Here is a 23,328-nt window from a genome sequence, read left to right as displayed (position 1 = left end):
CATTTATTCCTGTTGTGCCAGAGAGAGTCTGTTCTAACATTAGCTTCTAAATTCCATGGCAAATTAATTAGTACATTGATAGAAATGGTTGTTGAGATATATTGGAGGATTTTGAGAGATGGACATTAAATGGAATGATATGTCTTTGATTTGTAATTGAAGGCTTTCTTTAGTCAAATCAGTTGCTGAGTCCTCACTTTAGAACTCTGTGGTCTTGTGTTCCCAATAGTACTTCTATTATTTTATATATGAAAACATACTTATCCCTATACAGTATGAAGGGAAGATGAAAATGGGTTAGTGTTTTAATTTGGCTTCTTTGGTTAACCTTTGACATTCTTCATACCCCAATCCTCCATTTGTGACCTAAATAATAGGTTACCTTACATATTTCTTCTTCTGTTTATTTTTCTGGGATTATATAGACTAATTTTTTTAAAAGAAAGTTTAATGTCCATAAACAACGGCATATAAATAAATTGATCCCATTTGGTATAAGTAAATCAACCATCTAAGCCTTTCCACTGCTATTGTAATTTTCTCAGTTGAGTTGAGTGATAACAGTAGAATCAGTTATCTTGGTTTTCTTTTAAAGAAAAAAAATTACCTTCCTCACAATCCCTCTGCTAACTAAAGACTCTACATAGAAAAAAATTGTTATAATAATTTAGGAGACCTCAGTCATCTCTTATATTCATTGATATTTGGTATTCTTGAATTAAGTAGCATGACAGTAAACCAAATATGTGTGCAAAGCTGAATGCCACAACTGTTTCCCAGACTTTAGATTGAAACTCCTAAGTTGTTTTGACTGGGCAACTAATAGCAATTTAGATAGTTCTGTACAAATTTAGAGACATGAGATGCAAAACCATTACTGTATTCCAGCACATTCTTCTTGTCAGAACCACTTAAATCACCATCTTACACAAGCACATATTGAAACTCAACTTTAAGCATTTTATTTTTATGTACATTTCATTTTGTCCAGAAATAAAATATCTAAATACAGACAGACTGTAATGTTGTATATGTATAGCTTTCAACAATACTTGAGCTGAATAAATGCTTTGTACATTAAGTTTGTCTTTTTAATGGAGGTCACAGCTACATTGATAAAATGGATTCCTCATATCCTTTTTTTTCTTTTTTAACCAATAACAAGCAGAGAGACAAGTACAAGTTAATATTAATAAGCAGCTCAAATAACACTTGGTTAAACTATGTACAATACAAACCATTCATACAAATGAAGACTAGGATATTGAATTTGTTACAATATGTGTAGTAAAGATAAGACAGACACTTATAACTTACATGGTGTCTGTCAGGCATTTTCCTTCTTATATAATGATCAGAACTTGTTTTAAGCAGCCCTAGTTGGTCTCAACTTTGCGGAAGTCCAATGACTGGTGATGAAAGCTGTAATCCAACGTCTGCCCACATGTAAATTCCAAATGTTTGCTCATCTTTACTGAAGCAGGCTCCCTCCATAGAAAAAAAAAAGAGCCATCTTATATTACCTTGAATGTGCCTACTGTATGCTGGAAAAGAGTTACTACACTTTGTTGTGTTCATAAAATAAAGAATACTGAGCTCTAAAGACACATTTTTTTCCATTTGAACAAGCATATACTCCTACAGTAGTATTTACCAGTACAGCTACTCCAAGCAGTAGGAATGCATGAGTGGGGATTATTGATTAGCATGTACTCAAGACTTTAAAAGAGATTTCCATAACAGCAAGTGTTAGAAACCATTCACTGTTTGGTTAATCCTTTTGCTTGATGATGGTTTATTCCGAACCATTATGAGTCAGATAATAAAAGCCCTCCTGACAGGAATCATGACAGATGCAAGCTGAAATGTATATGAATGTGTGTTTATGTATATCTATGTGTGAGAGTATGTCTTCAAGTGTGCCTTTAAAACCTGTAGTGATTTTACAACTATGCTGACAGATGAAGCTGACTGGGCAGAAATTACATCAGATTGTTTTCCACTAGCATATTTGCAGCCAGTTGACAAGAGCAGCAGTGTAGACACATTCCAGGCAACAGATGTGACCTTCTTCTTTGAGGTAACAGCCCTGTCATATGACCTTTAATTCCTCAGGCTTCAGTCTCACCAATGTCCATCCTCATCCGGAGGGGAAGTAAGGTGTGTCACTGTGGTAGTTGTAGTCGGGGCACACTTTCTGTACTAGTTTATAATCTGTACTATAAAAGGAAATGTAAATACAGATCACCTTAAAGGGCTTGGAGCAGAGCCAGGATACATGACTTTGGGTCTGCTCCTGGTAACAGGTTTTTGAAGGATCATAGTTGCAGAGTGTGTTCTTGGTAGCCTTGTCAACCTTTTCATATTCAATGCGACAGTTAAAGGACTTGGAATCTTTGGCATCAATCACGGTTTGTTGTGCCAAGTCAAATTCCACTATTTTTGTAGGGGGCACCAAGCTGACAGATACATTCCCTTGACCAGTGGAATTATGCCTGAAATAAACACTAAATGTCCCATTGCCATGATCTACAATTTTCCCAGTTATCAACAGGTTTAACTTCACTGTTTTGATGTTAGAATGAAAATCACCCCATCCAAACATTTTCTTAAACTTGCCCGTCTTAACAATGGGCCTTCGTTTGGCCCTGGGCCGAGGCTCTTGCAGGTCTGTGGAGTTCCTCAGCCAGTCCCAAAGGTCTTGCTCAGAATATGGTTCTGGGGTGTCATATCGCAGGTCTAAATCTGTATCATTTTCTTTGCCACGAAAAGTCTGTGACAGGAGTCGGCTGATAGACAAGTCTTTGCTGCTTTCTGTCCATATGTGCTTTAGTGTGGATTTGCTGCTTCCTGATTTTAGAAGTTCTGACTTTCCACCATTCGTTAAATTGGCACATGTGACCTGCAAATGGAACAGAAAAATGGTGTTTACATCTCTGTATCTGAGAACAGCTCTTTCTCAGAGGCTCAGAATTAAATGGAGATACTTCACTTAAACTATCCTCAGCATCTGGCCAATATTTATCAAGACATGATAAAACACCACTTCTATTTTTATATAATGATGGGAGAGAGGAAGTATAGGTGGTTAAAAACCACTAAACATGGCTGAAAGAGTATACAAAAATATTGACTTTGACAAACAAAAGACCATCTAACATGAGTAGGGCAAACTGAATTCAAACAGAAATTAAACTAGTTATTTCTTAGTACTATAATCCAAAAACTTTAAAATAAAAATTTTATAAATAAAAGTCAGTTTTGCCAGAAGACTCCAGTATATTTTAACTGTTCAAAAGAAATCATGTTTATTATCAGCTATTAGTAGCATGGAACATACTGTATAAGACATAATGTTTTTACCTTCAGGGCATTAAAATGTGGTCCAGAAAAAGGGACATAAATGAAAATATCAAATACACAATGTCTTATAGATAACTGTCAATCTAGAGAAACAAACAACATGGTCAATGACACAAAGGTCACTTCAAGTTGATTGTGAGAGTTACATTCAGAATCATTCTCCTGGGACCCTGGTCTTGTCTCTTTAAGAAGATTTAAATCACCAACTAGACCAGGGAACTCTAACTCAACTGACTGATCAAACATCCAAATCTGTCTTGTTAAATTATACAAGCATTGTCCTTACCACAGCTCCTTTATTTAGGTCTTAGTGTAGAAGAAATAAAAGAAAGAAATGAGACTCCACAATGCATTCATCAGCCTAAAGTTGAAACAGTGACTTCTGATCCTAACATGGAGGGCTCAAAGATGGTAGAGAAGACAGCCAAGGACCCACAGAAATCAAAACAGCCAATACAGATAACACGTTTAAGATGTGGACTGACTGGCTAAGTCTGCTAAAGAGCCAAGTTTCACAATAAACGTCTATCACCAGGCCCCTCCAGAATCAGTTCTAAGTCTTATCTCAGACATGAGTCTGACTACCACTCAGCAGCCTCATTTGGACCCTCCAGTCTCCTTCCAAACTGTTCTCAAAATAATAGGTCACTTCTGGAGAGCTTTTTAATTCAGGTATACTTTGAATTAGAGCTGCATTCTAGGAAATTTCTCTATAGACTTAGGAATGGAGGCTTCTTGCTAAGATGCAACCCTGGCCTGAGAATGACTTTTTACTCAGTCACTTGTGCTAAAAGGACACTATCCCAATCCCTAGGGACTAGGACATAAACTTTAAAGCCAGTCTTTCTGGAATCTATGTTCAGTTCTGCCACTTTCAAGCTGTGTGCCCTGGGTCAAGTCACTCAACATCCCTTTACCTAGGTTCCTGCATCTGTAAAGTGAGGGTAACAACGGTGCCTACCTCATGGCATGGCTGACACATGGAAATGGCTCAGTTAAATTTAGATATTTTTATAAATTCCAAGCTGCTATCTGAAGACAAGTAGAGAAGGAAGACCACCAAATAGTACATATTGAAGTCTGGCTTGAGGGTAGCTTTGCTCTTGATCACATAACCAAGAATTCCGAATCTGTACAGGATAGGTTTCCCCAGGGACATATACATTCAAGAGGGCTTGGTAATCTAAACTAGAACAAAGTCACTTAGAACTTGTAATCTTGCCTTTTCACAGATGCCTCAGGATCAATGAGCTTTCCACTACCAGCTGGTAAATAGTTTAAATCTTGGCCCAGTTCAAACTGACAGGATGTGAATGGTATGAGGCCATTCCTACCTGGGAAAAACTACCAGTTGAAGCTGGTTTCTTCCCAGTAATGCTGAGTTTAAAAACCCCTGTAAGTTTTGTCCCACACAACTTCATGGCATCTGAGAATAAATGAGATTTTTATCATGGATTATGTCCCATGACTACACTCTGAAAAACCAAGACAGCAATATTGGTTAGGCTAACACAAAATGTCTGTCACTATTTCAAGCTTCTAGCCTGGGTTCAGTTGCAACCACTGTGATCCCCAAGGTAATAATGATGCCTTTATAAAAAGATCCAGAAGGCCATTGTGCACAGAAGTTAACAGAAGAGAGACAAACACTGACAATGGAAAATCATACCATTGGGATGGGATGAGGCTCAGAAAAAAGGGACGGATTGTGGTGGGGGTGAGATCACATCTAAGGGAAATACAGATCAGCTGCATGTACACAGTCTCCACACTCTTAAACATATTACCCAACTGAGACAAACAAACCTCCCCATGTGGAAGCAAGGATGGCTATCATTAGATGGCCACTTTTGATCTTGGGGCAAATATTGGGAAATGAAAGAAGGTTGTCTTTGCTGCCAACTTTCTTTTATTGCTAGGTACTTCCTCTTCAGTTCTCAACCCTTGAATTGGTCTTTCTCTTTTCCCCAGAAACCCACAAACTGTTTCCTGTTTTCAGAATCCCTTCATGCCAAAACATTTCAGAAATGGATCACACTTAAGCAGTACATGAGTAAAAATAGCTAAATGGCTGCCTTATCAAAATTCAATTTGTCATTTAATAAGGACTGAATATTAAGTCTTAAAGGGATGAAACTGAGAAGGAAATATCCTGTGGGGAGGAGGATGATACATAGAAATGTATGAGTTTTCTTAAGGGAAAAGCATAAATTCCCTACTTATCCTCTTTGCCTGATAATAAAATCAGTCCTTTTTGGAAAAAATTTTACTCTAATATGAAAAGTATAATCCTTAGTAGTTCCAAAGTTAATATTATATCATTATAATTTACAAAACAAAAACAACTACAATTCTCCTTCCAATTCACTGAAGGAAGTGCATTTCAAAATACACTTTTTCTATAAAACAAACATTAATTTATAAGGGCAGTACATATCTGTTAGATTGGAGTTTATTTTTTGTGTATTTGTTTTATTTTGTCTCAATGAAATCTAATTGGTTAATCAAACATCCAAATCTCAACTTGCCTGATTATAGAAATGTTGTCTTTAACACAGCTATATTTATGTGTAGGGTATAAGAAATAAAAGAAACAATTGCATATCCTATTTTCTCATTTTTACCTGGAGTTACATAACTATTTTCCCATTCTTTGGATGACCAAAAAAAAAAAAAAAAAACCAGGCATGTCTTTAGTATTGGTTTGGTACTTGCATCTCAGCATCAACACAGTTGATTAGGAGAGGCACTGTAATGAGACAAATCCATGGTGCACTGGCTCATGAAGCAGTAATGAAATTGTCCCAAAAACGGAAGTTAAAGGGAATTAGACTGCAATCCAGCAATGGCATATAAGAAGTGAAAGAAAAGAAGAGGAAAAAAATTGTGGATGTGGGAGATAAGATTTTAAAGAAGAATCTATAAAAAAAGATGCTAAAACTGACAGGCAGACAAACTTCTGAATTTCAGATAGAACAGAAATTTAGTTCTAAATTATATGCTCCATAGCTGTAGTGATTATGAGTGTGAGTTCTGAAGTCAGATGTCCTGACTCCCAATCCAGGCTGAGATCTGTAACAGCTGTATGATGTAGAGAAGTTGCTCAACTTGTACATACTTATGTTTTTCTCTTCTAGAAAACAGAATAATGCCCACCTCTTTCATAGAGCTGCTGTGTGAATTAAACAGAACACTCCATTTAAAGCACCAAGAGCAGTATCTGGCCACGGTGATTGTTCAACATTATTATTACTATTTACATCCTAAAATATTGTAACCTTTGCATCTCACTGCACATTTTATGTAAATGAATAATAATAGGATATAAGAGCAAATAATATTTTTAAAAGAAAATCTCCCTTTTACATAACCAAAAATTTTAGGCAAACAATTAAAAAAGAAAGCATATAATTTTGACAGCTCTGCCATTACAATTTTAAAAATATGGCAGGTTGGGTAGGTAGTAAAACTGAAGTTAACAAAAAATTAACATAAGTTCAGCCATTAGACTGCTCAGCTTCCAAATGCAATGAATTTATTTATAATATGAAAGCCTTCCAGTGGTGGTGATTGTTAAGCAACATCTCAGTTTGAGTACAGAATCAAAGAAGTTTCCAATGTACCTGTCAACAACAGTCTTGAATATTCTTATTCTCACTTCCTTCCCTTCCCTTCCTTTCCATTCCCTTTCATTTGGGTTAGGACAGAAGTGGGGTAATGTCTAAAAGAGATTTTCAATCATGAAAAACCAGGAAGGGTCCTTAGGAAAGTTCCCAGACCTGTTAAGCATAAGCAACCCTGATTTATTTTGCTTAATTAGTTCAATAACTATATAGTGAGACTCTGCTAATATTGAGTTAAATAATAAGAATACAAAGATAAATGAAACATGGTCCTTGCCCTTAAGAAGTTCACAGTCTAACGGGGAAATCAGTTAAGCAAGTTAACAGTATGATGTGTACAACATTCTAGTAGTCAAAATCAAAGTTAAAACATAAAGAAGATGTTAACAGTAGAAATAATCCTTAGATCTTGGAGATAAAAGATAAACAAAAGAGAGAAAATAAGCCAAAAGAGATCTTCTAAATATAAGGAACAGACAATATAAAAGCAAAGATCTGAGAAGGGACACGTTAAATGTAAGGATAGAAAATAGCTCCTTACTGCTGAGCCTTAGGGAGCATTGATAGGAAGGAAAAGGAGAAATGGTAAGAAGTGGGTAGAACATGAAGAAGGTGGGCTAGGGTCATATCATGATATTCCTACTAAGGCATGGAAGCTTAATCTTATAGGCAATCTTATAGGGAAGCATTAAATTTTGTTCTGTTTTGATTTTAAATAGGTCATTCTGGTTCTAGAAGAATCACTGATTAGACATTGAAGGGAGAGAGCTTGAAGGAAGAATGACTGGTAGAATGATTCATTGCATAACTAATTGTGATATTTCATTTGAGAAAGTAAAATGATGCTTAACCAAGGCAATGGAAAAGAAAAAGAGAAAGAAAAAATGGATATGAAATATTTCAGAGGTAGGATTAACTCAACTGGACGATTTTTTGGCTAAGCAGTAATATGAAAAGTTGAATTAATGAGTTTTCTAGCATCTGCAGGGAATACGAAAGTAACAAGTTAGCTGGAAAATGTAATTAAATCTCAGAGGAAAATTGGAGGTTAAGGTGCCTGCAAGCCATTCCAGAGATATTATCTAAAGAAAGTTGACAACATGGATCTGAATGTCTGGAGAAATATGTGGGATGGTAATGTTGATTTAGTAGTATGAACAGACAATATTGTAGAACATGGTGATACAGAAGAAGGCAGGTAACAATATCTAATGCTAATGCTTTGAGGACAAGCAGGAGAGGAACCGAGCTAGGTAGAGACAAAGGAAGCTATTAGAAGGAAAATAATATTATAGAAACAAAGAAAAATGGGGAAAAGGAAAGGCAGGCATGAGCAGATTCAAATTGCAAGTAAAAGTCTGATAGTATAAACACTTAGAAAGAAGCCTCTTGACTTTTGAGTCCACTACTAATGACCTTATTGAAGCTCATTTTCATAGTGGTGAAGACATGATGCAAGATGAGAAAGAGGAACTACCTGTAGTCAGGAATCACTGGCTGTCTCATTCTATCATATCACTTTACGAACTTCCATTTTTGAAACATACATATACACATAAAATTGAAAGGTTTTGAATCTTACTGAATAAAAAATATATTATTAAAAAGAAACCTTACATCCAGAACACCCTCTACTATTGATGCTATGAACATACCTAACAAGTTTCTTTTTAAAAGTCACCTGAAGATTCTTTGATGTCACTATATCTGAGTGATAACAGAATTGGTGAAGACTATGAAATAAAGATGAGTACAAATGAAAAAGCTGACAACTTCGAATGAACCCAGTTCTAAAAACGCAAAGCATCATGAACTTTTTCTACAAGCAATTTATTATATACCAGTGAAAATAGTAAATATACTTTCTGACAATATAATTTTCCATGTCAAAAGCCACCAATGCCCATTCCAAAGGAGCAGGCTTGCCAGCCCAATGATACCATATCCACAAATGATATGTTTGTCTTTCTCATTGTCTCAGAATCACTGAAAATAATAAAGATTCCTAACACGATTAGATGTATGAAATTGGAAGTATACATTTATTAAAGAACATCCAAAAATAGAGCAAAGATAAGAGTCATTTCCTTCAACCATAAACAAAGACAGAGCTTGGATCTAACATGAAGGGAGAAGGTCTGGGGCAGGACTTGTGTATGGGGTTCAGGAGAAAATACTCCCATTGGATGGTGGAATATAAGATATAAGAGCTACTTTGATCTAGCTCCCTGTCTATATATTTTAGGGCCATACTTTCACATCACTTTTTCTAATTCTTTTTCATTATGGGCTTACAATCACAATGTCAATATGTTACCTTTTAAAATACTATTGAAAGATACCATTTGGGGAAAATAAACCACCCCTCTACTATACTGCCACCTCAATTATGCTCCTGGCCTTATGAGACAGTCTAAAAACACTTGACTCCTGCATGTACTATCTCCATCTAGAGGTTTCTCCAGATGTTTGCAATAAGATAACTTTTATTTTCTACTAACATGCACATTTTACTGTTGATCTATTACTATTCAATATAAATAATTTCAAGATTCCTTTGAAAATGATGTCTTTATTTCATCAAATGTGTGAATACTTAAGCCAAAAATTTTAAACTTGATGCTTAAGCAATATCATTCAACATTGAATAACTAATCAACAAAGTGGTCTTGCTCTATGATTACTTCATTTTGACAATTTTATGATTTGCTATGTTGAATATATGTTGCATACTATTAGCTGCTATTGGCTAAGGGCATGCTATATTCCAGTCATTGTAATTAGTTTTCAGGTATGGCATTGTATTTTACTTAAACTACACACACATATTCACACACACACACTTTAAAGTCATTATTGTTATCCTCAGCTTACAGATGGGGATATAGAAACTCAGAAAGAGCTTGACCAGATTACTGCTAAATGAAAAAGCTACTCCCTAGTTATTCCACAGGCTATGTCCTTTATTTTTAAAAATAATTTTAATTATGCAATTCTACATTAATATATGTTTATGAGAATATTTAAATATTATCGAATTTATGAAATAAAAAGTAAAAGCCTCACTTCATCATCAACCCCTGCTCTCTTATAATCCCATCTCTCTCTTCAGAGGTAAAATCTGTCAAAATTTTGGTGTGTACTGTTTCTAAATATCTCAACTATTTTTCATATATAAATACTATATATATAGTGTCATACTTTATGAATTACATTGTATATTTTTCTATCAACAAAATACTTTAGAGATGTGTATCTCTTATACATCCAGGAATATCATCTTTAATAAAGGGAGGTGTAGAATTTTATAATATGAATGTACAATACTTCCACCTTTTGTTAACCTTTTGTGATAGATCCTTAATAATTTTATTTCACAGCCAGGTTACCTATAGTGAATTCTTAAACTTGATTCTACTACCTTTTTTGCCATTGTTGTTTCAGATATCTCATTCTCTCCTCACTTGAGCTGGATTTTTATGTTTATTGATGTATAGATTTGTGTGATTCTTTTAGAAAGAGTTCAGAGGGGATAAACTAAGTTGTCTCTGCCTAAAAAATGTCTTTATTGGCCATAGGCTTAGACTGGGTTGAATGTTCATTTATCATTTAATTCATTTTGTTCTGCTTAATTTTTTCTCTCCAAAAATACTTGGAATTTTCTCTATTTCAGGCATTGTGAAATCTCACAAGGTGGGCTACATGTGCCCAGGCTTTCTTCAGCCACTTTCTTAGCTAGTTCAGAGAAAAACATGCAGATATTTCTATATATGTGATGCTCTTTTTCATCAAAGTTTCCCAAGAGATCTATAAACTCTTTGAGGGATGTTCTTCTACAGTATGACATTTTGTAACTTGGGGGAGGGAGTACCTGGCATAGAGTAACCACTGCGTAAATTACCTGTATGGTTTATATTCTTACTTACATCTATTTCAATAGTGAAGGTCATTAACTGCTCAGTCACAATCAAGATTGGGGAGGGAGGGTACCTATGGTCCTAAGAGATTTATCTCTTAAAAGTTCTGAGTCTGCACTTGACATTGACAATACCTGGATAAGCCGGAGGAAATGGGTTAGTGTTTAATACATCAAAAAAGACATCATTTCCTTATGCTGCAAAGCAGTGCTCCAGGAGCAGCAGTGCTGCATTAACAAAGGAAAAACAGAAGGAACTTAGTGCCTCTCCTTTAACTCAGTAGGTGCTGTGAGGTTGTATTGCATACAAACTAAGAAAATGGGCTTTTGCAGTCAGAGATCACAGGACTAAATCCAAAATCTGCTATTTTATCATTAGTGACTCTTTAGGACCACATTTTCTCCAATTAGAAAATAGAGATGATACCGCACTCATTGGGTTTTCATGAAAATAAAGTAGAAGATTTTATATGTAATACACATAAAAATATGGGAAATAGTATGAGTTCAACATGTGAGAGCTATTATGCTTGGCGAGGATATGAAACCCTTAAGAAAAAAAAAACAAGGCTTTCAGAATGCACACTGCTATTCTATCCCTGGTTCTCACTAGAGACATTACAACTGCTCAAATGATCCAAACAAACTGAGATAAAAATTGGCTTAATTATAAGAACTCTGTGGTCATCTTTAACAGTAGGCAGTGATAAGGGACCATGCTGATTACATTATGATTTACTATTGGCAAATGTGGGCAATAATTTATCTTTAACATGATAATTTTAAAAGAAGTCATTCTGACCAATCTGAACATTCCATGCCATCCTCAAAAACTAGAAACATGGTTTCCCTGTCAGCTTGAAGAATGCTCAAATGGCTAAAAATTTTAGGTATGTTACCCCACGAGTTCTCATGTTCCCATAGAAGATGGCTCACTTGTAACATAGGGTGCTAACCATTCCCAACATTACTGTATTAAGAGACTGGTGTTGGTCATGGATCCTTTTCCTGTAGGTATGCTTACAAAAATTATATTTAAAATGTTCTTGGCTCCTTTACTGCAAGGGAAAAACATACCTTATAAAGAGGCATGAAAAATAGTTTCTGCTAATGAGAAATAGTTTTTCATCCTGTGAAAATATTGTCTCCTCCCTCATGCTTACTGTACAAACTAATGTAAGTTTTAACACATAAACACATTAATATTGATGAGAAATTAAATGTACTTATTCCACTTAGCCTCACTTAACCTATTCTTTCAGAGTGTAACTATGGATCACCCAGGTTTGCATTGCAAAAGTTGCTTCTTTTGTTAGTATTTTATATTACTTCCATTCAAAATATACAAGGAGTAGCTCACGTAAAGACCTCTGGCTATATGGTTAATATAATGAACAAAATGTCTAAAATAACATATTGAAAGAGTATTTCTGGGGTGAAATAAAGCCATTTCAGCATCATTTTCAGCATCATTTTTTAATTACCCTTAAAGAGATTTGAATTTGTCAGTAAATCTAGATGTCTTTGAGGGAAAGAGAAAATGGTGCATATGTAGGAATGGCTGGTTAATATGAGTGATTCTCCATAGAAAAAAAGGCTTAGTATATGGATGGTAATGAAGGTCAAAGTGCACGCCTAACTAGAATGAACCAAATGAGGAAGGACTGACTCCCCTTCCAATCCTATTTTCAATAACTTATATCTATATACTGAGTAGTAATAATAGTATACCTTGTCCAAGAGAAGCTCACAGTCCTGAGGAATAATGACTTCAATATTTTTTGATACAATCAACCTACTTGTCCTCTGATTATCAAGAGATTGACCTGGAAACATTCCAATAAAGACAAAAAATATTATGTAAATGAAGTGATAGAAACTAGTTATAGGAGAGTATCAGATAGTGCCATTTAGATCATAAGTAGGTTCAAAAATTCTTCTGGGACATCATTCATATCAGGCTATAGTGTGTGGGCACTGCTAAGAGCTTCCAGTTACAGAGTGGACAGCAAGCCAGACAGCTAACCCAGAAATATAATAAGGAGTAAGATCCTGGAAATACAGTCCCTCCATACTCCCATAAAAATGCTGTGGACTAGGAATCTCCAGTTTCCTGAAGTGGAACAAATACAATGTTCTGAGAAGATACAAAATCTAGCAAAGAAAATGGATCCCTCACCATTTCATCAAAGGTCAATGATGATGGAGATTGAGTAATGTAAAAACTGTTGACATTGAGTAAATAAGTATTTTTGGGTCATGCCTTAGCCAAAGATGTGGTAAAAGCACATACACCTAGAGCACCTGGCCCCGATGGCTCTTAAATATAGCTCAAGAAAGACACAACTCATGCACAGGGAACTTCAAGGGCCAGTATGTTAATAAGTAAATAAATGAATGAATAAATAAATAAATAAATAAGATAAAACAAAACAAAACAAAATAATAAAATCCCTTGAAAGCTCTTAAGCCAACCTGTTTGTTTTGTTTTCTTTTGTTTGTATAACCCCCCCAAAAAAACATGCATTCTTTGACATTCAGTTTCTTTTTTGTAAGATTCCTAGCACTAGATAAACAGACTCTATCCTCCACAGATCTCTTACCAAGTTACCGCCAGTGGAACCATATGTACTTGTTGTCCACAGTCTAGGCTAGATTTCACATTGGTCTTGTTGTACCCCTCTCCACTATTTTCATGGCATGTGGGATCTCATACCAAAGAGTTAGATGCTGAGGAAAAAGGATATTTAGGCAGAAACAGCTCATAAACAAGAAAAAAGATGGCCTCTGAATCTAGGTGCTATGACTTTAAGTTAATCAGATAGTGGCATACCTGGGGACCAAAAAGAAAGACTTGGCTCTTATTGTGACCAAGGGAATTAAGTAAGCAGCATCACTAAGTCAAAGAAGGATATTCACCCAAACTTTATGGTATAGGAAGATATAGATTATGAAAGGAATGGAGTAAATAGAGCCCCAAAATGACAGAATGCTGAAGTGAACTCACAATAGGGAGTTTAGATGAAAATATGTCTACAGTCAGAGCTCTAAAATCTCCTTGACCTTTAATGTACTTTTTCTTCAGTTTAAATCAGATACCTGTTTTTTTATCGTTCTTTATTTTACTTGTATTAAGTTTTAGATTTTAATTCCCATATAGTTAACATACAGTCTTATGTTAATTTCAGGTGTATAATATGGATTCAACAATTTTATACATAAGTCAGTGCTCATTGCAGTAAGTGTACTCTTTGATCCCCATCACCTATTTGGGTGAAATAGGTGATGAGGATCACCCATTCCCTAAACTCCCTCTCCTCTGGTAACCATCAGTTTGTTGTCTATAGTTAAGAGTCTGTTTCTTGGTTTCTTTCTCTCTCTCTCTCTCTTTTCCCCTTTATTTGTTTTGTTTCTTAAATTCCACACATGAGTGAAATCATATGGTATTTGTCTTTCTCTGATGGACTTATTTTGCTGAGCATTATATTCTCTGGCTCCATCCATATTGTTGCAAATGGCAATATTTCATTCTTTACTATGGTTGAATAATATTCCATTACACACACACACACACACATACACACACACGCCACATCTTCTTTACACATTTATCTATTGATGGACACTTGGGCTGCTCCCATAATTTGGCTATTGTAAATAATGCCACAATACACACAGGGGTGCATATATCCCTTTGAATTAATGTTTTAGTATTCTCTGGGTAATACCCAAATACTGGGTAAATACACAGTAGTGGGACTACCGGATCATAGGGTAGTTTTATATTTAATTTTTTGAGGAACCATCATGCTGTTATCCACAATGAGTGCACCAGCTTGCATTCCCACCAATAGTGCACAAGGGTTCCTTTTTCTCCACATCCTTGTCAACACTTGTTGTTTCTTGTGTTTTTGAGTTTAGTCATTCTGACAGGTATGAGGTGATCTCATTGTAGTTTTTATTTGCATTTCCCTGATAATGAGTGATATCGAATACCTTTTCATGTGTCTGTTGACCATCTGGATGTCTTCTTTGGAGAAATGTCTGTTCATGTCTTCTGCCCATTTTTTAACTAGATTATTTGGGAGTTTTTTGGTATTGAGTTATATAAGTTTTTTATATATTTTGGATACTAACCCTTTATTGGCTATGTCATTTGCAACTATCTTCTCCCATTCAGTAGGTTGTCTTTTACTTTTGTTGATTGTTTCCTTCCCTGTGTAGAAGCTTTTCATTTTGATGTAATCCCAATAGTTTACTTTTGGTTTTACTTCTCTTGCCTCAGGAGATAAATCCAGAAAAATGTTGGTATAGATGATGCCAGAGAAATTACTGCCTATGCTCTCTCTTCTAGGGTTTTTATGGTTTCAAGTCTCACATTTAGATCTTTAATCCACTTGGAATTTATTTTTGTGAATGGTGTAAGAATGTGGTCCAGTTTCATTCTTTTGCGTGTAGCTGTCTGTTTTTTCCAACACCAAGACTAATGAACTTTAAAATGACTTATTATATCCTTAGTAGTTTGTATTGCCATGAACACTTTGGATATAAGGTATCATAGGATAACTTGTTAGGGTAGAATTTCCTTCCCTAGTTGCCCCTACATTCACTTCCAAACTCTGAGAGGCAGTTTAATTATCCTTTTCTGAAGATCTGGGTAACACTCAAACTGCCACTAGAGGGCACAGCTAGGACATCTGACAGCTGTCTTTATTCCTGGGGCTGAAGTCAGAATTGTTATCAAGAAGAGTCCCTGAGATCTTTGAAAAAGAAGATGGTCCAGAAAACTTTGTAGTCACTGCTGACTGACACAGCCCCTGGGAGCCACCTCTTCTGTGAGCTGAAGAGACCAGGAAGAAGCTGCTGTTGCTCAATGAACTACTATAGAAGTCATCACCAACTAAAGAAGCTCTTGTACATCTTCAGTTTCTAACAGATAGTGTGTTCAGGATTAAGTCACTTACATTTATTTGTTTGGAAAGAGTCTAGGTCAGTGCACCCTATTTCTACATCTCTAGCCCCATCTTGGTACTCTTACCTTTGACCTCAGAGTTCTGATCATATCTGATAGCAGTTTTTACATGTTCTCTTTCATCCAACTTCAGGACCTTTGCACAAGCTGCCTCCCCACCCTTGGAATCCTTAGAATTCATTCCAATTTGCCTAGTTAAATCCTACTCATTTTATTTTATTTTTATAAATAATTTATTGTCAAGTTGGTTTACATATAACACCCAGTGGTCATCCCCACAAGTGCCCTCCTCCATGCCCATCATCCCCCTTCCTCTTTCCCCCACCCCCATCAGCCCTCAGTTTGTTCTCAACATTCAAGAGTCTCTCATGGTTTGCCTCCCTCCCTCTCCCCCACTATTTTTCCCCTTCTTCTCTCTCATGGTCCTCCATTAGCTTCCATCTAATCCACCTATATGTGCAAACATATGGTATCTGTCCTTCTCTACCTGACTTATTTCACTCAGCATAACACTCTCTAGTTCCATCCATGTTGCTACACATGGCCAGATTTCATTCTTTCTCATTGCCATGTAGTATTCCATTGTATATATATACCACATCTTCTTGATCCATTCATCAGTTGATGGACACTTAGGTTCTTTCCATGTTTTGGCTATTGTTGATAGTGCTGCTATGAACATTGAGGTACATGTGCCCATATGCATCACCACTCCTGTATCCCCTAGGTAAATCCCTAGCAGTGCTATGCTGGGTCATAAGAGAATTCTATTGTTAATTTTTTTAGGAATCTCAATACTGTTTTCCAGAAGGGTTGCACCAGCTTACATTCCCACTAACAGTGTAGAAGGGTGCCCATTTTTCCACCCCCTCGCCAGCAGCTACAATCTCCTGATTTGTTCATTTTAGCCACTCTGACTGGGGTAAGGTGGTATCTCAGTGTGGTTTTGATTTGTATTTCCCTGATGGTGAGGGGTGCTGAGCATCGTTTCATGTGTCTTTTGTCCATCTGGATGTCCTCTTTGGAGATGTGTCTGTTCATGTCTTCTGCCCATGTCTTCACTGGATTATTTGTTTTTCAAGTGAGAAATTGCTGCAGTTGAGGTCAAGGAGGTTGTTTCCTGCTTTCTCTTCTAAGGTTTTAATGGTTTCCTGTCTCGCATTCAGGTCCTTTATCTATTTTGAGTTTATTTTGGTATATGGTGTAAGAAAATGATCTAGTTTCATTCTTCTGCATGTTGTCCAGTTCTCCCAGCACCATCTGGTAAAGAAGCTGTCTTTTTTTTTCCATTGGATATTCTTTCACACGTTGTCAAAGATTAGTTGGCCATACATTTGTGGGTCCAATTCTGAGTTCTCTATTCTATTCCATTGGTCTAGGTGTCTGTTTTTGTGCCAATACCATACTGTCTTGATTACAGCTTTGTAGTAGAGGCTGAAGTCTGGGATTATAATCTCTCCCGTTTTGGTTTTCTACTTCAATATTACTGTGGCTATTCAGGGTCTTTTGTGGTTCCATACAAATTTTAGGATGCTTTGTTCTAGCTTTGAGAAGAATGCTGGTGCTATTTTGATTGGGATTGCACTGAAGGTGTAGATTGCTTTGGGTAGTAATGACATTTTAACTATATTTATTCTTCCTATCCATGAGCATGGAATGTTTGTCCATTTTTTTGTCTTCTTCAATTTCCTTCATAAGTTTTCTATAATTTTCATCATACAGATCTCCTATGTCTTTGGTTAGGTTTATTCCTAGGTATTTTATGTTTTGTTTTTTTTGTGTGTGCAATTGTGAATAGGATCAGTTTCTTGATTTCTCTTTCTGTTGCTTCATTATTGGTGTATAAAAATGAAACCTTTTTGTCTACAGTGATTTGTATCCTGCAACTTTGCTGAATTCATAGATCAGTTCTAGTAGGCTCTGGTGGAGTCTGTCGGGTTTTCGATGTAGAGTATCATGTCGTCTGCAAAAAGGGAAAGTTTAACTTTTTCTTTGCCAATTCTGATGTCTTTTATTTCCTTTTGTTGTCGGATTGCTGATGCTAGGACTTCTAGCATAATGTTAAACAACAGTGGTGAGAGTAGACATCCCTGTCTGTGTTCCTGATCTCAGGGGGAAGGCTCTCAGTTTTTCCCCATTGAGGATGATGTTAGCGGAGGGCTTCTAATAGATGGCTTTTATGATGTTTAAGTAAGTTCCTTCTATCCCGACTTTCTCGAGGGTCTTTATTAAGAAGGGATGCTGTATTGTGTCAAATGCTTTTTCTGCATCTATTGACAGGATCATATGGTTTTTATCTTTTCTTTTGTTGATGTGATGTATCACATTGATTGTTTTGCGAATGTTGAACCCGCCCTGTAACCCAGGAATGAATCCCACTTGATCGTGGTGGATAATTCTTTTTATGAGCTGTTGAATTCGATTTGCAAGTATCTTGTTGAGGATTTTTGCATCCGTATTCATCAAGGATATTGGCCTGTCGTTCTATTTTTTTTGCTGGGTCTATGTCTGGCTTGGGAATCAAAGCAATGCTGGCTTCATAAAATGAGTCCATAAGTTTTCCTTCCATTTCTATTTTTTGGAATAGCTTGAAAAAATAGGTATTAATTCTGTTTTAAATGTCTGGTAGAATTCCCCAGGGAAGCCTTCTGGCCCAGGACTCTTATTTGTTGGGAGAGTTGTGATAACTGATTTAATATAGTCACTAGTTATGGGTCTGTTCAGATATTCTATCTCTTCCTGTGTGAATTTGAGTAGTGAGCGTGTGTTCAGGAATTTGGCCATTTCTTCTAAGTTGTCTAGTTTGTTGGCACATATTTTCTCATAGTATTCCCTGATAATTGCTTGTATTTTCATTCATGATTTTGTCTATTTGGGTGCTCCCTCCTTTCTTTTTGAGAAGCCGGGCTAGAAGTGTGTCAGTATTGTTTATTTTTTCAAAACCCCACTCTTGGTTTCATTGATCTGTTCAACTCTTTTTTGGTTTCTATATTGTTCATTTCTGCCCTGATTTTTAGTATTTCTCTTCTCCTGCTGGGTTTGGGGTGCTCCTGTTGCTCTACTTCTAGTTCCTTTCGGTGCGCTGTTAGATTTTGTACTTGTGCTTTTTCTAATTTCTTGAAATAGGCCTGGAGTGCAATATACTTTCCTCTTAGTACTGCCTTTGCCGCATCCCATAGAATTTGGATTGTTGTATTTTCATTTTCATGCGTTTCCATATATTTTTAATTTCTTCTCTAATTGTCTGATTGGCCCATTCATTCTTTAGTAGGGTGTTCTTTAACCTCCATGTTTTTGGAGGTTTTCCAGGCTTCTTCCTGTGGTTGAGCTCAAGTTTCATAGTATTGTGATCTGAAAGTGTGCATGGTATGATCTCAATTCTTTTGTATTTATTGAGGGCTGCTTTATGCCCCAGTATGTGATCTTGGAGAATGTGCCGTACGCACTTGAGAAGAAAGTGAATTCTATGGCCTCAGGATGTAGAGTTCTAAATATGTCTGTCAGATCCATCTGGCCCAATGTGTCATTCAAGTCCATTGTTTCTTTAGTGATTTTCTGTCTAGTTGATCTATCCCTTGCTGTAAGTGGAATATTAAAGTCCCTGCTATTAGCACATTCTTATCCATAAGATTGTTTCTGTTTGTGATGAATTGTTTTATATATTTAGGTGCTTCCATATTCCCTGTGTAGACATTTATAATTGTTAGCTCTTCCTGGTGGATAGACTTTGTAATTATTATATAATACCCTTCTTCCTCCCTTGTTACTGCCTTTACTTTAAAGTCCAGTTTGTCTGATATAAGTATAGCTACTCCAGCTTTCTTTTGACTTCCAGTAGCATGATATACATTTCTCCATCCTCTTACTTTCAATCTGAAGGTGTCCTCAGGTTTAAAATGAGTTTCTTGTAGACAGCACATAGATGGATTTTGGTTTTTTTATCCATTCTGCTACCCTGTGTCTTTTGATTGGAGCATTCAGCCCATTTACATTCAGTGTTATTATTGAAAAATATGGGTTTAGAGTCACCGTGTCCTTTGTGGGATTCATGCTTGTGGTGGTGTCTCTGGTTTCTTGCGTTCCTTGCAACATTTCCCTCAGAGAGTCCCCCTCAGGATTTCTTGTAGGGCTGGGTTAGTGGTGACAAATTCTTTCAATTTTTGTTTATTTGGAAAGACTTTTATCTCTCCTTCTATTCTGAATGACAGGCCTGCTGGATAGAGGATTCTTGGCTGCATATTTTTTTCTGTTCATCACACTGAAGATTTCCTGCCATTGCTTTCTGGCCTGCCAAGTTTCAGTAGATAGTTCTGTAACCACTCTCATAGGTTTCCCTTTGTATGTTAGGGCCCTTTTATATGTAACTGCTTTCAAAATTCTCTCTTTGTCCTTATATTTTGCCAGTTTCACTATGATATATAGTGCAGAAGATCGATTCAAATTACATCTTAAGGGAGTTCTGTGTGCCTCTTGGATTTCAAGGCCTGTTTCCTTCCCCAGATTGGGGAAGTTCTCTACCATAATTTGTTCAAGGACTCCTTCAGCACCTTTCCCTCTCTCTTCCTCTTCTGGAATTCCTGTGAAACGGATATTGTTCTGTTTGTATCACTGAGCTTTTGAACTCTCCTTTCGTGTTCCTAGATCAGTATATCTCTTTTTTTCTACAATTGTGTCTTCTCAATCACTTGTTCTCCTTTCTGCCTCTTCAATCCATGCATTGGATGCCTCCATTTTATTATGTATCTCACTGATAGCATTTTTTAATTCATCACAACTATTTTTAAGCTCCATAGTCTTTGTGGCAATAGGTTCTCTGATGTCTTCCATGCCTTTTCAAGCCCAGCGATTAATTTTATGAGTATTGTTCTAAATTCTTGTTCACTTATGTTGATATATCTGTTTTGAGCAGTTCTTTAGCTGTCATTTCTTCCTGGAATTTCTTTGGAGGAGAGTTCTTCTGTTTCGTCATTTTGGTTACCTTTGTATCTCTTGTTAATTTTAAAAGCTTGTTATCCACTCTGCTCCGTACTGCTGCTATATTAATTAGGGCTCTTTTACTGTCCAGGGCCTGTCCATTCAGGGCGTGTTCTTTGAAGGGTGTCTCTTGGTTTTTCTTGTCGAGACTTTGGTTATTTTATTTCTCTGCTTGTAGTGGTATTTGGGACTCTCCACTATGTGTACTTTGGCTTGTTTCTGGAGGTAGCCTTATGAGGTTGCCATACCAGTGTACTCTGTCTCTTTCTCTTCCCAAACTCTTATGGCACAGTGTCTTATGACTTCAGGCCTTCTCTGTTTGAGAGATGGGTGCAAGTGAAATGCATGGAGCTCCTTACTCCTCTGCCATCTTGCCTCACATTCTTTCATTTAAAAAAATCAAATCCTACTCATTTTAAAGCCTAGTTTAAACTTTATTTCCATTGTAATCTTTGATCCTCTCAGGGTACCCTGTACTGTTCATTCATGGAAGTAACACCATTATCTATATCTACTCCTTCCTTCCTTCCTACCTTCACTTCTCTCACTCTCTCTCTCTTCCCTCCCTCCCTTCCTCCTACCCTCCTTCCTTCCTTCCCTCCGTCCTTCCTCCCTTCCCCTGAACTGTCATCTCTATGATCAACCCATCCAATGCCTTGGTAACTACTTTTTACTACACTTTATAAAATGCCAGTTTCCAAGTAGGTGCTCTACAAATGTTGGCTGAATGAATAAATGCATTTTTGAATGGCATGCCCACCCACACATAATGATATCCTTTTGCCGATGAGCTTGCCCCATAAGCAGATAAACAGATCATTTTCTGACACAGATAAACATGTTTATAATGTAAGCCTTTGTGAGGGCTTTGTGTAAATCTGTAAACTTGCACAGCAATACAAGAGAAAAGGTGATGTTTTTCTAGGAAAATACAAGTCAGTGGCTGCTACAGGCCATTACAACCAGTCAGAAATGTTGTAGAAAAAAATATCCAAATAACTATAAGAATTTATTTTAAGTAAAAGTAAGAAGTGAATAAGAACAATATTACTTAGATGAACATAACTGCATTTTGGAGGTTGATGAACATCAGAAAGATGTAACAAAACAGATGTTTTCTCTCAGATGGCAAGAAAGTTAGTGCCATTCTCTGAATTTTCTTTCTTGTATTTCCAGAAATTTGATTCTAAATATAATAATGAAAGAAAATGCGGATGAGATTCTAAAAGCAGAAATTCCTCAACAAGAGCCTGCCAAATTTTCTGGGGGCATTTTCTTTGTACTATTCAAGTGTACATTTGTATTGACAAATAATTGCTTTGAAACAGACAGTTAGACATGTGTTAAGTTATTTCTTTGCATAAATTCCATTTGCTTGGAAAATGTAGTGGGTTTTATATATGTGAAGCAATACAACCAGTCTTATGGGTGTGTTTGCAAAGGCTCAAAATTGAACTGTAAAAGTGTCCATTAATGGTACAAATTAAATTGTTATTAAAAAATGTGAGTCTCAAAGGCATTTTTGGCTTTACTCTAGCATTGATCGATTGTAAATAAATGCAATATGACTGTGACATTTCTGCTTTGTGTCCGTATTAAAAAAATGCACAACTGGTGAGAGTTACAATCCCAAAATATTTGAAGCTGAAGGGACCTCCTTGGAAAATGTTTTAAAACTTAGGAAGCTGAGTAACTCGCCTGAAGCTTACAAGATGGTCAGGGGCAGAGTTAAAACTGTAGTGAAGGTTTTCTATCATCTGGTCCACTTTTCCTGTGTTCCAAAGTTCACTTTTTTGAAAGTGGATGCTTTCTATGTCCTCCAGAGTTTGTCCAGGGTCTAGAAATCAAGGTGTCAACTTCAAAAGAAGGCACTGGCTTATTTTTGTTAAAGAGTTTCTTAATTTTGTGAAAGGAAGCGCTACTATGGAAATATGGCCTCATTTGCCAACCCTAAAACAAAAGGCACTAACTTAGTGCATGGCAAATATAGCTTGGGATCCCTGGGGTTGACTGTGTAAACAAACCTACCAACACTTAAGTCTGAATAGTGACTGCTCTGCAGGAAGAAAGTGTCAAAATGAGGAAACCATAGTAACAGGTTAAAACAAATTACAACACAGAATTTTTCTTCCATCTCTGAAAAAGAAAGTGTTTTAGATTTGTTTCCAAAAACCTTATCAGTTTCTATTTTCAGAAAACTTATTTTTTAAAGTTTTATTTAATTTTTTAGGGAGTTTATAGGGAGAGTGCACGAGCCAGGAAGAGGAGCAGTAAAAGTGAGAGAATCTTAAGGAGCCTCCATGTTCAGCGCAGAGCTTGACACAGGGCTCGATCCCATGGCCCTGGGATCGTGACCTGAGCCAAAATCAAGAGTCGGACACTCAACCTACTGAGTCACCCAAGTGCCCCAAGGCTTTTTTTTTTTTTTTTAAGTAAAGTTGAAGCACAAGTTTCTGAGAGTCTTTCTTTTATAGACGTCA

The 23,328-nt window shown here is 36.4% G+C and overlaps 1 protein-coding gene across 1 annotated transcript; it reads right to left on the bottom strand.

Moving 5' to 3' along the window:
* Nucleotides 1-977: 977 nt before the first annotated feature.
* Nucleotides 978-16,055, bottom strand: NXPH1 (neurexophilin 1). The gene is made up of 3 exons (XM_039225017.1): nucleotides 15,941-16,055; nucleotides 4,698-4,789; nucleotides 978-2,902 (listed from the first exon to the last, which is right to left on the bottom strand). The coding sequence occupies exons 1-3, from the start codon at nucleotides 16,053-16,055 to the stop codon at nucleotides 2,141-2,143; spliced, it is 969 nt and encodes a 322-aa protein (XP_039080948.1). The 3' UTR covers nucleotides 978-2,140.
* Between the last annotated feature and the right edge of the window lie 7,273 nt (nucleotides 16,056-23,328).

The sequence above is a fragment of the Hyaena hyaena genome, unplaced genomic scaffold, assembly GCF_003009895.1.
Source record: "Hyaena hyaena isolate Hyena2069 unplaced genomic scaffold, ASM300989v1 scaffold_1863, whole genome shotgun sequence".
Taxonomy (NCBI): Eukaryota; Metazoa; Chordata; class Mammalia; order Carnivora; family Hyaenidae; genus Hyaena; species Hyaena hyaena.
Note: the sequence above shows the minus strand (reverse complement) of the source record. Positions and strands in the feature narration are given on the sequence as shown.

Coding starts and splice junctions, on each gene's coding strand:
- NXPH1 (XM_039225017.1), bottom strand. CDS start 16,055: ATGAATTCTAAGGATTCCAAGGGTGGGGAGGCAGCTTGTGCAAAGGTC. Junction 4,790..15,940: donor TCAGAACTCTGAGGTCAAAG/GTAAGAGTACCA, acceptor ATTTATTCTCAG/ATGCCATGAAGTTGTGTGGG. Junction 2,903..4,697: donor CAACTGGTAGTTTTTCCCAG/GTAGGAATGGCC, acceptor TTCCATTTGCAG/GTCACATGTGCCAATTTAAC.